At 39.1% G+C, this 16,826-nt stretch overlaps 1 protein-coding gene across 1 annotated transcript; it reads right to left on the reverse strand.

Annotated features, from left to right (window-relative positions):
* Positions 1-802: 802 nt before the first annotated feature.
* Positions 803-5,901, reverse strand: LOC115926818. Its single transcript, XM_030992219.1, has 2 exons — positions 5,752-5,901; positions 803-2,912 (listed from the first exon to the last, which is right to left on the reverse strand). The coding sequence occupies exon 2, from the start codon at positions 2,900-2,902 to the stop codon at positions 1,070-1,072; it is 1,833 nt and encodes a 610-aa protein (XP_030848079.1). The 5' UTR covers positions 2,903-2,912; positions 5,752-5,901; the 3' UTR covers positions 803-1,069.
* Positions 5,902-16,826: the final 10,925 nt, after the last annotated feature.

Below are 16,826 nucleotides of genomic sequence, written 5' to 3' on the forward strand. Positions count from 1 at the left end.
ATGAATCGGGTATTTTTGACAAGACCCATGCCATTTTTCCCATGTACTTTGCCAGACGGAAAGTAATTATTAAAAACAAAATACAAGATATCACAGTCAATCATATTCAAACATAAACCCTTATTTTGTTATTTGCTTTAACAATATTTTTACAACATATATCATACAATCAATATGTCGACTTTCAAAACTCTTAAACCTTCTAGCACAAAACTATAGAAATTGTAAGAAGTAGAAATTATTATGAAAAATGGCATATCTCCTCATGATTCTGTGGAAGAAAAATCTAGTTTGATTAATCAGACAGTGATCTGAAATGCATTGGATAAAATAAATAAAACAAAAACAGCAATATATACAATATTTCATTATTTGGATGATTACCCCTTACTGTAAAATAATATTTTAGTCCGCGATAATTACATTGTGTCTACATCATTTATACATTTATAACAGCTACCAAAAAAGTCACATCCACATGTAAAGTAATCATGAACTGTTTCATAACAAAATCTTGAAAAATAAACACATCAGAAGTATGTTAAAAGATAGGTTACTTGTTATATTTTAGAAATGTGCAAGCATTCAAATCGAGCATGATCTAGGAATGTCATTTCTTAATTATTCACCAAAAATCCATTTCATCCAGTTAAGAATATAATTGATTCCACTGGATATTATATATTATTACTTTATGAAGTCACAGAAAAACATGCCTCTCAGAGGAAACATGTATTTCTATTTTTTATTTTTGGTTTTGGCGATACGAGGTGAATTTTTGTATAGATATTTGACAAAGAAGCTAAAACAAATAAAACTAATATAAGCACACACACGCACTCGCTTACTTACATAATAGACCCACATTCTTGTTCTCTCTAACACACACACACACACACGCACACACACACACATTTCAAGGAAATGTTCTGTTATCCTAAATTTTTCAGCTTGCCTGTTTTGACCAGAAAATAGAGGTCTGGTCACACATATCGTACCACCACCGCCTTTCTACCTACGGGCCTGAAGACAGTGGTATCATACAGTGCAATAAATGGGGAGTCATCCATTATTTTCTGTCGAATATATAGAGCCTATCAGAAGTACAGAGAGCGATCTCTCCTGATCGGTACTGCTGGAGATAGTACCACTCTCTCTCAGGCTTCTCAATCTCGTAATCGAAGACAAGGTTCTGAACATGCTTCAGCTCGTTAGTGTACTCATCAATGCTGACTGAACCTACATCGTGCTTCACCGTGGCAATCAGGATTGTATTCCCTTGAGATACAGCAGCATGTGGGTTAACACCTAATTTCTCTAAATCATATTTTACAACACCTTGTTTGTCAATCAATCGTATTGTCTTCAAGGATTTGGTGATCAGGTAATCATTATAACTAGTATTCTGCTTAGGTGTATACCCATCACATGGTATCTCCCTGATCGCCTTCCCACCTCCTGGTGCGAATGCCTGGATCTTCTGGGCTTTCTGGTAGCTAACATAGATCTGATCATCACTGTCTACAGTGAGGTTAGCATTTCCACCTTCTTCATGACTCAGAGTCTCAAACATTACATTTAACTTTGCGTAATCTCGTCTGTACAGTGAGATATTGTTTGAGCCACGAAGTATAACATACCGATCATCAGAGAGAAACCCTACTCCACGAATCACCAGATGTTTAAAAACTGTCTGCTGGAGCTGGCCATCAGCAGAGAAGATCTCCACGCCACCTTTAGCACAGCCCACTGCCATCCTACCGTCAGGTGTACTAACCATGGCATTCATGCTATTCTTAGTAGGCAAGGCGATGTTCTTTGCAACTGGATTTACGATCTTACCGAGAGCTATCTCGTCCATTCCAACGTTCCTCTTGAAACTGACACTTTTTCCTTTATTGCTCGATTGCCTCGGCAGCTTGTAGTCAGGATCTTCTTGTTTCAAAGCCTCTTGCAAGTCTTGACATAGAGTGTCGTGTGCAGCCAAAGCATCCATATCTAACGGTATCTTTGTTCTAGTGGTTATCACGTCAGCTACGGTGATCAAGTGAGTGATGTGCTCCTGTGCCGATTTCTTCATTTTGTCTAGGTCTTTCTTTACTTCTTCAGTCCTACCCTTGACTTCACCAATGAGGAGTTCTTTCTTCTCTGTCAACTGCTGGACTGATTCTTCATATGCTTTGTTGATATCATCTGTACACTGCTTCTGAACATTGCTCACACGCTCCTTCTGTTCATCAATGAAATCAACGTATTTCTGAAAGGAATGGCGTTTCTTGTCCGTCTTGGATTTAAGGTCCTCGATACTCTTCATATGGTTGCCTTCGTAAACAGCTGCCTCGATGACCCCATGTCCTTCCTTTGTATGCTCCATGACAACACACCTGAAGCAGGCAAATCTCCTGCAGACGGAACAGAAGCACTCCTCGTCCTCTTTGGGGTGTTTCCTGCATTTACGGTATCTACGTACTGACACCTTCCCTGATAGGATCTCACTCATTGCAAAGACCTCATGACTGATGAAATTTTTCCACTGAGAGTGTTTGTTGTGGCAAGTGATACAGAGATACATGCCGCAGTCTTGACAGTAGAAAACAGCTTGGGGTTTGTCCTCGGATTCACAATTCGTGCAAAACTGATATTGACTCTTTACGTCCTCTATGAGAGACTTCAAAGCTAGATTAGCCGGTAATTTGCTGACATCTTGGTTTGGGACCTGGGTTTCAGATCTGCAGACAGGGCATCGGAGCATCTGGTCGTTACCATGGCATTCCAAGAGGTTGTCCAGACAGGCCTTGCAGTAGGTGTGAGAACAATGCAGAATCCTGGGATCGGTGAAGGTATTCAGACATACAGGACATTCCAGACTCTGAGCAATGGCATTCTTTAATGCATCAGCCATGATTCGAATTCTACAGGAATACGAGATAAAAGAAAAGGAATACAAATCCTAATGATAATAATATTAACATTCAGTACGTTCTTGGGTATCGCGTATTACATTATATAACGTCCCTATGCGCTTCCAGATCTCTTCAATTATTACAGTGAGTTGATACTTAGAAGCATAGAACAGGAATGAGGATTGAGGGTAGGAGGATATAATATCACAAACATACGGTACGCAGATGATACTATATTAAATGCAGAATCAGAGAAGGGCCTGCAGCGACTTTTGGATGTTGTCGTTAGAGAAAGTGACAAGACATGATTATCATTAAAATACAAGAAAACGGAATGCATGGTAATTTCAAAGAAGGGAGGAATACCATGCTCTCTTAAGATCAACAATAATCAAATAAAGCAAGCCACCTCTGTTAATTACATCGGGACTACAATTACAGACGATGCAAGAGGCGAGCAAGAAATCAAGAAAAGGATTGCACTTGCAACAACTTTCTCCAAGTTAGAAAACATCTTAAAGAATAAGAAGCTGAAGATGAAAACGAGACTCCGCGTACTCAATTGCTATGTATATCCAGTTCTAATGTATGGATGTGAAGCTTGGACCCTGACATCGGACCTAAGAAAGCGACTGGAAAGTTGTGATGTTTGGTTCCTGAGAAGGATGCTAAGAATTTCATGGACAGAAAGAGTTTCTAATAATGAGGTATTTGCCATGGCAGGAACAAGACGAAGCTTCTGAATAATACAAGAGGTCGACAGCTGAGCTTCTTGGGCCATGTTATACGGAAGAATAGTTTGGAAAATCTTGCACTGACCGGAATAATCGAGGAGAGGAGGAGTAGGGGTAGAAGGGGGTAGAAGGAGGATTCTGTGGATGAGTAGCTTAAGGAGATGGGATTTCTGAATGTGGAATTGATCTCGGGGAGAATAAATTACTTCATAGAATATGGGACAGAGAGTTGAGGCACTCCATGGTCGCCCACGTCTCAGGATATGGCACGTAGAGAGAGAAAGAGAGATGCGCTTCCAAAGAGCTTTGGAAGTTGTTACCCTAGCTTTAGCTCCGGCAGCCGTTATTAGCGCACAGTTCATTTCAAGGAGTAATCCTACCAGGTACCCATTTACCTCACCTGAGTCGAGGTGAGGTAAATGTAGATTAATGTCTTGCCAAAGGACATTAGTGCCGCGGCGGGACTTAAAACGCGGACCTTGTGATCTATACTGTCCGGTGATATATCCACTCCAAGAAATCTAGACCACTGAATTCTACACTATGTAGTGAAGTGTTCAGAGATCAGTGGCGGATCAAGGGGGGGGGCAGGGGGTCCGCCCCCCCCCCCCCCCTTGAGGAAAAAAATCATGTAGAATCACGTGATTTTTACCTTTTTGGGGGTGTTGGCCCCCTCCCCTCCCTGGCGCTCATGGGGGGGGGGGGGGGGGTGCAAATTTTGGAGGACCAAAAAAAAATGTGCTTACTACCCCCCCCCCCCCCCCCACCCACCCCCACCCCCCACCCCCACTGAGCGACTTTTCGGCCGGCGCGATTTTCAAATATTCGGGAGCAAAACAAAATTAGAAAGTTGGGCCCCCTCCCCTAAGAAATCCTGGATCCGCGCCTGTCAGAGATCGACCCAGTCTAACTATTTCATGCTAAGGAAAACGATGATTTTATAAACCAGATACAAACAAATCCTCAAAAGTGTCTGGGAATCTATCTATAACAGTTTGTATACGTCGATGTAAAAAGAAAGTATGGGACAATTTCACCATATTTCTTTTGGAAATGAAACAGACATTTTAATTCACTCACCTCTCTTTCCACCACTACGTATATATCTAGGTGCTATATGAAATCAGTCAACATATTTGCTTTTAAAATGTAGTGCTGCACTAATAATAGGCATATACTGTAAAGTCTGTACACGTACATGTATGAATTTTGTGTGGCAGTCTATTTTTAGGTACTGGGAATTCCCACCGACCTTTGAAAACAAGCAGGTTGAGGTTTATAGTCCTAAAATTGATCCCCCAATAAAAATCCGGTCTCATTTTGTCACGGCTTCTGTAGAGCAAATATTTGCCCGTGTACAACTTAAATTATATATCTGTTACCTCCCCCCCCCCCCCCCCCCCCCAACCAATACAAAAACATCTAAAGTTAGATTCAAATTACTGTTGCCAAAGTCTCGTGGAACGGATCTCCTTCCAGATTACAATTGGAAATGTTTATCAGGTGCAATTATATGAACATAAAATGTAAGAATAATAATTAATGACATATTTGTTATTCAAATCACAATAACTTACCAAGATTTCTCCCCACCACGACAAACAAATACTGAGAAGTTGTACGTATGAACGATATCAATGCGATCATATTCCTTCTATATTTCGGGTTCACGATCAAAAACACGAAACTCTTATGGCCTCGTTTCAAAGCTCTGTTTTGTTTAGACCTGTTTTTGCAGTATGTTATTCCATGGTTTACCAAATTGATATCATTTCGTCGCTGTTTTCACGAAGTGACGGTAGTGAAAAAAAATTGCATTCACTTTGCGTTACGATTTTCCTCACTACCGTCACTTCGTGAAAATAGGGAACGCCCGTCAGTATCTTCTTGGTCTGAGCTCAATTGCCTCCATTAATCACCTCAAAGATATCTAGCCATTCTAGGCCCAAACCCAACTGTTTCAGTTTAAGGAAAATGGTTTTATAACCAAGATACCAACAAAGCCTCACAAGCGTCTGGGAGTCAGCCTAATATAATTATATACGACTATGTCAAACGAAAGTATTGCAAAATCTCGTAGTATTTCTTTTGAAAATGACAGACATTTTACTCACCTCTTTTTCCGTAACTACGTATCGGTCTTGGTGTTATATGAAATCAGTGAACATGTATACTCTCTGCCTTTACAATGTAGTGGTGCACTGATCATAAGTGGTAATATACATTCATGTATTTAGCTTCTCGATCTCTTTTTAGGCTCTGGGAATTCCCACTAACCTTTGACAGACAAGCAGATTGAGGTTTTCATCGTCCTAAAAGTGATCGCCCAATAAAAACTCGATCTCATTTGTCTAGCGTCTGTAGAGCAAATGATTATTTGGCAAAAACTAGAAAGGGTTGACATGATCATTATTCGAATGATCAAAACAACGGTCAACGTCCCAATATAATTCTTGATTTAAAAAAAAAAATACTGTGATTTGCGAGAGAACAACAAGGCTTCAAGCATAGAACAATTGAAACAATGTGTAGGCCTAGGCCTACAATTTAAAAGGATTTATTAAAACAAGCTAAACATAAACTCGATCTAGCTCGTATAAATTTCCAAACATTTTCACAAATTACAAATTACGAATTTCTATTCACAAATTATGGTTATTCAGAATCGATGGTTTAGTCTATTTTTATAGCGAAAGACTGCTGCTTGTTACATGGCAATGCACACTTTCAGCAAATAAATATATTATAAGTAAAGTGGTTAGTCTATTTCTATAGCGAAAGACTGCCGCTCATATTCAAATTAGACTAGGTCTAGCCTACATAGTAATTACACAAACTGTCCTTCCAGCGAAGGAGCGAGAGTCGTCGTAAGTCATCATTAGTCAGAGTCAGGATCAACTTAAAAGTCAGGATCAGGCCAGGCAAGGGTTAGCCTTTAAACAAGACCACTTGTATGATAGACGCCGAGCGACTAAAACGAGACTAATCGCGAAAACCCAAGTGAACGCGAGAGCGAGGAGCCCATCCTAGTGTTCCGTCACTCGGTCGCTTGTTCACTCCGGGTATCTAGACTCATCTCAGCCGCTTAGAGTCACGAGGCCTTGTCAAAAGGCTAGGCAAGGGTCGGCGATGTCGATCGGATGCGGAGTCCACAATCGGTGATGGTGAGACTCGGGATATGTAAGGTTCGAGTTCGACGTTGACGGTGCTCGGGGTGATAGACGGAACGCAATTCGATAATATCAATATCAAATTTGCTTGCTGTATTAGCTATTTTTGCATTTTTTGCTTGTTTCACGTTGTATAATCATCTTATGTTAAGGCTTCTTGCCCACCTATTATTACTGTTACGTCCTCTACCATTACAACTACTTCAACTAAATGTTAGTTCTATTTATGGGAACCTATAATCTACAAGCTAAGCTTTTTAATATGTTCCTCACATTTCACTCTGTATAACCTTCTATTCATTACAATTAATTTCGACGTCTTTTCAAATAATTAATTATATAATTTGAAACTTTTAGTATATTTCATATTATGTTCTATTTTTGTCAATTATTTAAATTCTTTTTATTTGTGAAATGTGAAATAAACTTGAAACTTGAATTCATTATTGGAATTCGCACCAACTTCAAAATTCAAAGTGGTTATGGTGGCGTTGACGAGTGGTGAGGATCCCAACAAACAAGGATCGAATGTCGAAATCCAACTTGACTTGAGATCGTAAAAGCTGTAGGTCTACTCCAAAATGGCGGATATCAGAAGCAGCACTAAACTAGGCTTCCAGCCAAAAACAGCTAAATCAGTATAAACCAGGCAGTGAATCGAGTCGAACTGTAAGTCTGTAGATCAAGTTTAATTAATGCCAAATCGAGGCAAAACTACGAAGTACGAAAACGTCATTGAAAACTGAACTTGAGAGTGGGGAGGTGCAAATCCGAGAGGAGGACTAAAAGACTAGGAAGGTCCCATCCCCGCGGCGCCGGGTTCTCGTCGCCTCTGATTCAAAAATTGCGGGACAAATTAGCTTCTCGTAACCGGCGGATCAAAATGAATGACAAGAGTGGTTAGATTGTGATAATTAATTAAATACAATTATCAAGTTAAGCTCGAAGAAAAAATCTTATAAAATACAACCTACGTTATACAATCAATCTAAGTATACTACTTACATACTAAAAAGATCGCACAAATTCTCAATTATTTACATTGTCAAAACAGCATTATACTAACTTAACTATTAAAGACGATTCTGTACATAAATTACATAGGTGAAAAATGAACGGCGCTACCAAATTCAAGTTAGCGTCAAATTACGGTCCTCCTTCGAGATTACAATTGGATTGTTGGAGATGGTGCTAAACATTCTAAACCATTATCATATAGTTTCAGATACCTGAATATCATTTGAACCTTCATGTAGCATAGTATGTGGGTTACCAGGTAACATAATTATAACAATGGACTGCGCATTGTACCAAAAATAATTTTCAGAATCCTTGGTTTGACTGAGTATGATCAAGGTCTAGCGATGCTGATCGTCGCAGTGGCGAAGTGCCAGGGTCACGTGCCGAACACTAGGGCTCATCTTAATTGCCCCCTGGAATCGAGATAGAGAAATAGAGAGAGAGAGAGAGAGAGAGAGAGAGAGAGAGAGAAAGATGTTGGGTTGGGAGGAAAGCTTGAGATCGGGAAAAGTTGAGAAACCCCATCTTTCAGATTTTATGTTCCCTCCCATCCCTGGTTTTGTTTTGTCCACGATCTAAAAAAAAAGGCCCCCTCGAATCCTCGAAAAATGAAATGAATGAGAGTGGTTACCCTAGGGGTTAGTTTTCCAGGGGGTAGTTGTCCTAGGGGTGGTTATCCGGAGGGTGGTTGTCCAGGGGGTAGGTGTCCTAGAACCATATTTTAGTTTTCATTTTGACTTCTGGACCGGCGCGCGTTACAAGAATTCCCGGCGACCATTTCGACTATAAAATTATGGTACAACCGTACAACCAAATAGTCCAGACACTCTACAAATGCTCCTGTTATGGTTGATGACGTCAACACACTGGGGTCCAATCAAATGGCTGAGATTCTTGCGAGGCGAAATGAAGAGCAGTCCATCGGGACACGTTTAGATAAAGCCTCGGTCACAAATGCCATTACGAACTGCTACGAACGCCGTACGAACGATTTTCAGACAATGGAAATTCGGGAAGACAATGGAAAAACAGGGAGATTCGTATGAAATTATCGTTCGTACGAACCTTTGCGACCGTAGCATAACTTCGACTCCAAAATTTACCACACGTACGGAGAGGTAACATAAACTTCTCTGGAAATATGTCATTTGGTGAGATTTGTCGAATAGATTAGTGCCTCTTAAATAATATTCTAGAATTAATTTGATTGCGTTTACGTCAGATAAGTTTACTTAGTACCTAAGTAAAAGAAAAGTGTTTTTTTTTTAAAGTTGTTTTCCTATTCTTGGTTTTTTTTTTTAAGCTCATAAAGCACTGCAGGACTTTTTTTGTCTCATAGAGTGGGTTTGAGTCTTTAAATTTAGAAGTGTAGCTTTTTAAAGAAAATATTACTAAGCTTGGGAAAATTACAATTTTCATCTTTTTGCCAACATAACTCTATTATTTTACATGGGCTTATATGACCCTTGACATACTACACAATTTCCCACAAGCATGTTGTCGTGTTATATTATGCCCAAACCAATTACATACAAAAAAGAGGAAAGAGAGACATACAGACAGAGATAGGGCGGTACACATGATAGAGAATGGATCTCAACAGCTTCTGTCATGGGATTCAGTCAAAAGGTATACAGAGAGAGAGAGAGAGAGACAGAGAGACAGAGAGACAGAGATAGAGACAGACAGAGACAGAGAAAGAGCGAGAGAAGGGGGGGGGTAGGTATTCATGATAAAGAATGGTTCTCATCAGCTTCCGTCATAGGATTCTAATGTATCTTGCCTCTTAATACCAGCTTGTTTCTATTGTAACGTGCATTTCAACGACAAAAATAACGCCGGAAAAACGCTATCAATATTTCGTAATGCTATCCCATAATTTCGATTCACTCAACATATTTAAAAGGTAACGAGTGTTTTCCCTAAACAAAAAAACCCCACCTCTCTAAAAATCACTGCCGCTCATAGATATTCTAAATTTCATAATTTATAGATGACTCAAAATTCAAGATTCAGGTGTGGAATGAGAATTTTCATATCAATTGGTCTACTTGTGAGCACGGAATTAAATAAAGTCTATTTCGAAAAAAGTTTCGGTCGGTACAATTTGATGACCCAAAAAAGATGTTTGAAATTTTATTGCTTGTTTTTATACTATAGTTTTGCCAAGACTGTAATTTGTTAATATAACAAAACTTCAAAAACCTGTGAGGGGGTAGTTACTTCCGTCACCTTCACCTCCGCGGGCCCCTGGTTGCTCATCTGACCGTAAATAAATGCCTGAAACCCCTGAACTTCATGGGGCTCTGCCCATTGACACCCGCCTGGGCTTTGCCCCTGGACCCCACGCCAATTTATGCTCCACTTTGCTTTGATCTACCTGATCGTAAATACTTTAGCCCCTCCCCCATTTTGAAAAACGTTCCCAGGGTCTGCGTAACATGTAAGAGTGGTGGTGAAACAGATTTTTTTCTGCCCCCCCCCCCCCCAAGAAAAAAGGTTTTGCTCATTACGCCACTGCCCTCTCGTCCCTCGCATTTCATCCCTTCCCCCCCCCCCCAGTCATGAAAAGAAATCGCCGCCCCTGATGCCATTCCATATTCTATCAAGGCGAGAGCATTAAAGCGTGACGCGTTATTGAAACGTTACCAGGGCGGTTAATGTAATGAGCTCGATATCAAATTGTCTGATTGTGCGTAACGGTCGGGTCTTTTTTTTTTTTCTGGTATCATACCGATCAAACTATTAGCGTATCGTGTATTTTTCACAAGCAAAATTATGTACGTCCCAATCCTCAAAACAAGTTCATCGGCGCGAATACCTATCTAACAGAACTATCCCCTAAATTAGATTCGATCCAAAATTTGATGTTTCTGAGATAAAATGCGTTTTCTTAAACAAAAGCAAAACATTTGTTTACAAAAATGTTATCGGGGTTAATAACTATCTCGAGGAGATATCCCCTAATTCGATCCAAAGGTATATAATGTTTCTGAGATAAAATGCGTTTTCTCAAACAATAGCAAAAACAAAGAAACAACAATCATCGGCGTTAAAAGCTATCCCATCATTTCTGTTCACTACACAACATGTTGCTAAGGTATCGGGTGTCTTTATTTTATTTCATCTTATCTGCAGCTATTAGCTAGCTTAATTCGTACGTCTTACGAGCCCACTCTGACACTATATGTACAATGTAATTATGCACCAAAACAGTCCCCCACCCCCTTCCCCTCCCCCTCCCCCTCCCCCTTCTCATTTGTTTCAGGGTAGGTGAGTTTTAGGGGAATTGTGAATAGGGACTTTTAGATTTGCGTGAACTGATACGTGTGACGTCCATTCAAGGCAGTGCATTAAAAGGACGTCGATCGTAGCAATCCACGTTGTCTTTGTGCAAATCTAAAAGTCCCTAATGCTTCTGGTGAGCGCGCGCATGAAAAGGTAAAATATTTACAATTTTGAAAAATAAACCTTCAGAGTAGGGTAATAAATGTCCAAATTTAACCATTATAACATTTTCGGATACATGAGCTTACTGATATTGGATTTTTATTTTATTTTATGAACCTTTGAAAATACCAACGTTCGGGAACAAAACCAGGTCAACCATTATCCCACCAAAGCAGGAGCATCAAAGCGTGACTCAGTATTAGAATTCAACTATGCATGACTTTGTTCATGAAATATTCAGAATTTTTCATGTCTGATATAAGGTTGATATTGAATTGTCTGACAGTGCATAACGGTCGGTTTGTTTTTCTTCTGTCATACCTATCAATTTAATCAGCTTGTTTCTATGGCACCGTTAACAACACTAATTGTCGATGATATACATATCTATCCCTTAAAGCCTATCTGCACTAGTTTAGCCAGGAGGGATAAGACCTCCCTGCATGGTCACTGAAAGGTGGTTATCTCATCAAATTAGCTCTCAATTAACATAAGAAAAAGGGGACTATGAGTGACCAACAGTCACCGATTAGGCATGGTTTGCTATAATGAGGGCGCAAGTATAGCTATAGTGCAGTGGGGCTTAATGCTTTCCAATAAAGTCGATCCACTCGACATGTTTCTAAGTGGACTTAGTTCCCCCCCCCCCCCCCAAAAAAAAAAAAAAATAAATAAATAAATAAATAAATTTAAAAAAATATATATATATAATAATACAATTCCACCTCTTTATGAATAATTTGCGCTGACAGGTATTCCAATGAAACTGTCTCATAGTTTCCTATCCATGCCTAGAATGTTATTAGCGTAACGTGTATTTTCACAAACGAAATTATGTATATCTCAATTCTCCAAACAAGTTTATCTGCGCGAATACCTATCTAACAGAGCTATCCCCTAAAATCGATCCAAATTTTGGTGTTTCTAAGATAACATGCGCTTTCTCAAACGATAGCAAAAACAAACAAACAAAGAAAGAAACAATGATCGGCGTTAATAGCTATCTCATAATTTCTGTTCACTACACAACATGTTGCTAAAGTATCGGGTGCCTTTTCAAAGAAAAACTATAACCAAACAATCATCATAATTACCTACACCCTTTGCAGAGCTATCCCATAATCTATCCCATAATTTCAATCCACCAATCGTCATCATAATTTTGATGTACGAGTTGGCGGTATCTCCTTTTTAATCTTTCTGTTCATATCGATCCCGCATCCCGCTCTCATACGAGCTTACCGCCTGCAGAGAATGAAAAACGTACCATTTACCATTTACAATTGGTTGGAAGTAGATATCAAGTCATGTCTCCTGCGATTTCAATTGATCTCCGTTGATCGGTAGCTATAGCCTACAGTTTGGATCTTACGGTTCGTCTTTTCCGCCTTTCTGTATTCAAGCAACTGTATTCTTCGTTTCCAAATGTGTTCCTGTTTTATCCGAGAAAGACGTCAGGTTATCATCGTGCTGTTTCATAATTTTTGGAAGCCCTTGAAGATTGATCTGTAAAATGGTGAGTATTTTATGTTTTTGTTCCAATCAGAAATGACACCATGAGTCTGATTTGATTTGATTGCCATTTTAATTGTCCGTTTCAATATAAGCATGTACATTATACATTTCGAAATAATACAATGTAATAAATATTTTAAAACAAACAAGGAAACAAATAGAAAAAATGAAATTAAACATATCATAAGTGATGATAAGTGATGAGGGGCATGCTACAGAAAGCAATGTTTGTGTGATGACAAGGAGGGTGACTCGCGACTTAATGAATTAAAGCTATGTGGTTCAAGATTAAAGAAATATTATTGTAAATGCCAATTCGGCCAAAGAAAGTAAAAGCTTGAGTTAGACTAGAGTCTTCGTAGTGAACATTCGATACACATTTTATCATGTGCTAACTGCGAAGTATAGTCTATTGGGCAAATTCCGTGCTCTCTTCAATTGAACGTCCTCGTTCTATTTACACCAGGCCTAGAAGAGGAAAGAAGAATAAGGATGAGAAGAAAGAAGAAAATAAAAAGGAAGGAGGAGAAGAAGAATAAAAAGAGAAGCATAGAAAAAAATTGAAAAGAAGAGAAGAGAAGATAAAGTTTAGTTTTTCCGGCCAATTTCACAACTTTTTCAAACCATTTAATTGAAATTGATGTGTCCCAGTCTTGCTATTTGAGAGAACAAATTCATTATCTGTGCATTATAACGCGTTTGATTCATCAAATTAACATGTTTCTCATTCAAATTCATGAGTTATGTACGCTTTTCGTCAAGCTTGCATACATTTCTGAATGACATGATCACGTAATATCCTGCCCTCTATACATTCAAATTCATTTTGAGCACCCGATTGAGCATTTTGTTCATTGAAATTACTTCGATTTCTCCGACAATCCTTTCCTTTGTAATAACCATCTCGTATTACATGTGTAATTCTTGTTCAAAGTGTGTCTTGCAAATATGTGTTATTTTGATATATTATTTTGATGCTATTGATGCTATTACATGCTATGAAATCTCATTGTGCTTTTATATTCATATTGTACCTTCTTAACTATTTTATCGATGAATTTATTTGTTTCCGATTTTTTTACGATCATGGATCTTGTTATATTTGTTTACTTTAACATTAATTTTTGTAATTTAAAATGCATCCCTAGGTTTTTTAAAACCTCTGCTCCATTCATATACATATTAGACTTAAAGGTAATACAAAGTTTTGGTATGGGGTCATGGATTTGGTTCAAATGAACATATTGGAAGCATAATGTGATCCTAAAATATTCAGTGATCGTTGTCGCGGTTGAAATCGAGTCTAAAGTTATGAAATTGTCAATAATAAGCTCTTCATGTTGTATGGCTCCCTCTCAAGGTCAAGATATTAATTAAGCTATAAAACAATGTTTCTTGACTAAAATCGACCAATTTGCTATTCCCGTTTGGAAATTATATATCACAACTACATATTCTGTGATTTTCATGGTCGCAGCTACCATTGTACGGCCGTAGACGCTATTTGAAATTTATCAACATTTACCGGGAGCACCGGTAAATGTTTATATTCAATTTTTCTCAAAAGCAGAATTGTTTTAGGGGCTAAGTTTTGTTGTGCCCTTAATACATCCACAGGGGCATCCAAATATATCAAAATTGTAAAGAATTACTATCCACCCAATTTTCGAAATTTCCCAAAACTTTGTATTACCTTTAACTGAATTGTGAATAAATACAAATACAAAATACAAATTAATATACTTTTATGAAATAATCCTCCATTCGTACAGGAAGACTCTAGTATATGGATTTGTTTAAATTTGAGGCTTCTAGGATTGTCTTTCGACCCTACGAAATGTACGTAAGAACGCCTTAAGTTGTTTATATAGGGCTCTTATGGCGTTCGTAAGAACGCTCTACGAACCGAGATTCGCATTGTATTCGTATACGAACGACTCCTGGTGTTCGTAAGGCGTTCGTAAGGCGTTCGTAAGGTGCTCCCGAGGTGTACGTACCCATTGTATGCAATTTATGCAGCGTATTTTTGCGACCCGACAAAATTTACCAACAAAATAGTAAAAATCTTCTTACGAATGACTTGAGAATGCCGTCAGTTATACACGTACGACCATCTTGCGAGAACAAAAACTCGCAAGATGGCCGTAAGTCTGACGTAAGAAGACCTCAAAGAATTCTTACGGGAACAAAACGAAAACTTTAACGGCGTTAGTTCGTACTCCTTAGGAAGGACGTATTAAAGAAACTGTGCCCAATCTATGAATCTCTACGAACTCTGAAATCCATACGAATAGGGAGATTCGTACGAACCTTTGTGACCGTAGCTTTAAGCTACAGTCACAAAGGTTTGCACGAACGATGCGTTCGTACGAATTTCCCTGTTTTTCCATGGTCTTCCCGAATTTCCATGATCTGGAAATCGTTCGTACGGCGTTCGTACCAGTTCGTAATGACATTTGTGACCGAAGCTTAACCGTAATTGCTCTTATCAATATTTCTATGAAATAATAATCATCCTCAGCATCATCATCATCATAATTGTTATTATCACCATTGTTAATAATACCATTATCATAATTAAAAATTATTAATCATCATCTTTTCTGTTGTTGCTATTTTTGTTATTGTCCTTGCTCTAGTTCTTTTTCTATTTCTATATGCAATGTTAATGTGTTTTTTCTAAATACAGGCTAAATACCAAATGATCGGTGTATTGTGGAAGTTGCTGTTTGGTACCTTTTCCTGCTTGGCCTTTGGTAAGAATACTTTTTATTTGCGTCATATTTTCATGATTTTACGAATGTTGCTGAAAAAAGTTGGCTTTCAAAATCACCATAATGAAGCGAAATAGGAGCGAGGTGTATAAACCTACGTGGCATCTCAAAAAAAAGTTCTCAGTTTGTTAAGTTCTACCTAATGAAGGTTTCAAACTATAAAGGGAAAGTTAATTCCTTAGGGGTAGGGGGAGGAAGAAGGGAAGGAGGCGAGGAAGAGATAAACGAATAGAAAGAGAAGGGGACGAGAAGAGGAGTAATAGGACAGGTAGGAGGGGATGAGGAGTAGAAGAGGAAGAGGAGGGGAGGAGGAGGAGGAGGAGGAAGGGGAGAAGGAAGAAAGGAAAGGAAGAGGAGAAGAAGAAGGAGGATTATACGGATAAATAGGGGCGAGGGGAGTGAGAGAGGAAGGAGGGATGATGAGATGAGGAGAACGACGCAAATGAGAAGGGAAACGGGGGAAAGAGGAGGAGAAGGAGAAGGGAGAGGTAAAAGAGAAGGAAAGGAAGGAGATTGAGGAGATGAAGAGGAGGAGAAGGGAGAGGTACAGGAGAGGGAGAAGGAGGAGAAGATTGAGGGGGAGGGGGAGGAGGAGGAGAAAGAAGCGGAGAAGGGGATAATGATGAGAGGAGGAGGGGAGGAGGAGAGGAGGATGAGGAAGGGGGAGGGGAGGAGGTAGAAGATGACGAACAAGGGGGAGGAGGAGGAAGAGCTCACTATTGATTTTCTTTTTTGTTTTATTCCACACAGCCTTGCCTATTTTATCGGATTCGTCCAAGCTGACAGAAACATCTTGCCTAGACGAGTTCATCAGCCTGCAAAAAACCTTGCCGGCGTCCTATCAGTGTAAGATGGTGCGTCTACCCAATGGCACCATATTGCAGACTGTCCCAAAACTCTTCTCTCCCCCTGCTGTCATCGCTGGAAAAATTCCTGGCCAACATATAATATGCAGAATCCCGGGTGAGTATCATAATACATTTTGAAATGATATTATAGATATCCACTCCCACTACCACAATAACTACTTTTACTACTACGACTACCGATAGATGTCTACTACTACTACAACTACGAAAAATACTATTACTACTACTGCCACTACTACTACTACTACTACTACTACTACTACTACTACTTCTAATACTACTACTACTACTACTACTACTACTGCTGCTACTACTATTACAACTAGTACTACCACAAATACTAATAACACTACTACAACAACAGAAACGTATGATGCTGCTACTACTTCAA

This window comes from Strongylocentrotus purpuratus, unplaced genomic scaffold, assembly GCF_000002235.5.
Source record: "Strongylocentrotus purpuratus isolate Spur 01 unplaced genomic scaffold, Spur_5.0 spur5_scaffold_2, whole genome shotgun sequence".
NCBI lineage: Eukaryota > Metazoa > Echinodermata > Echinoidea > Camarodonta > Strongylocentrotidae > Strongylocentrotus > Strongylocentrotus purpuratus.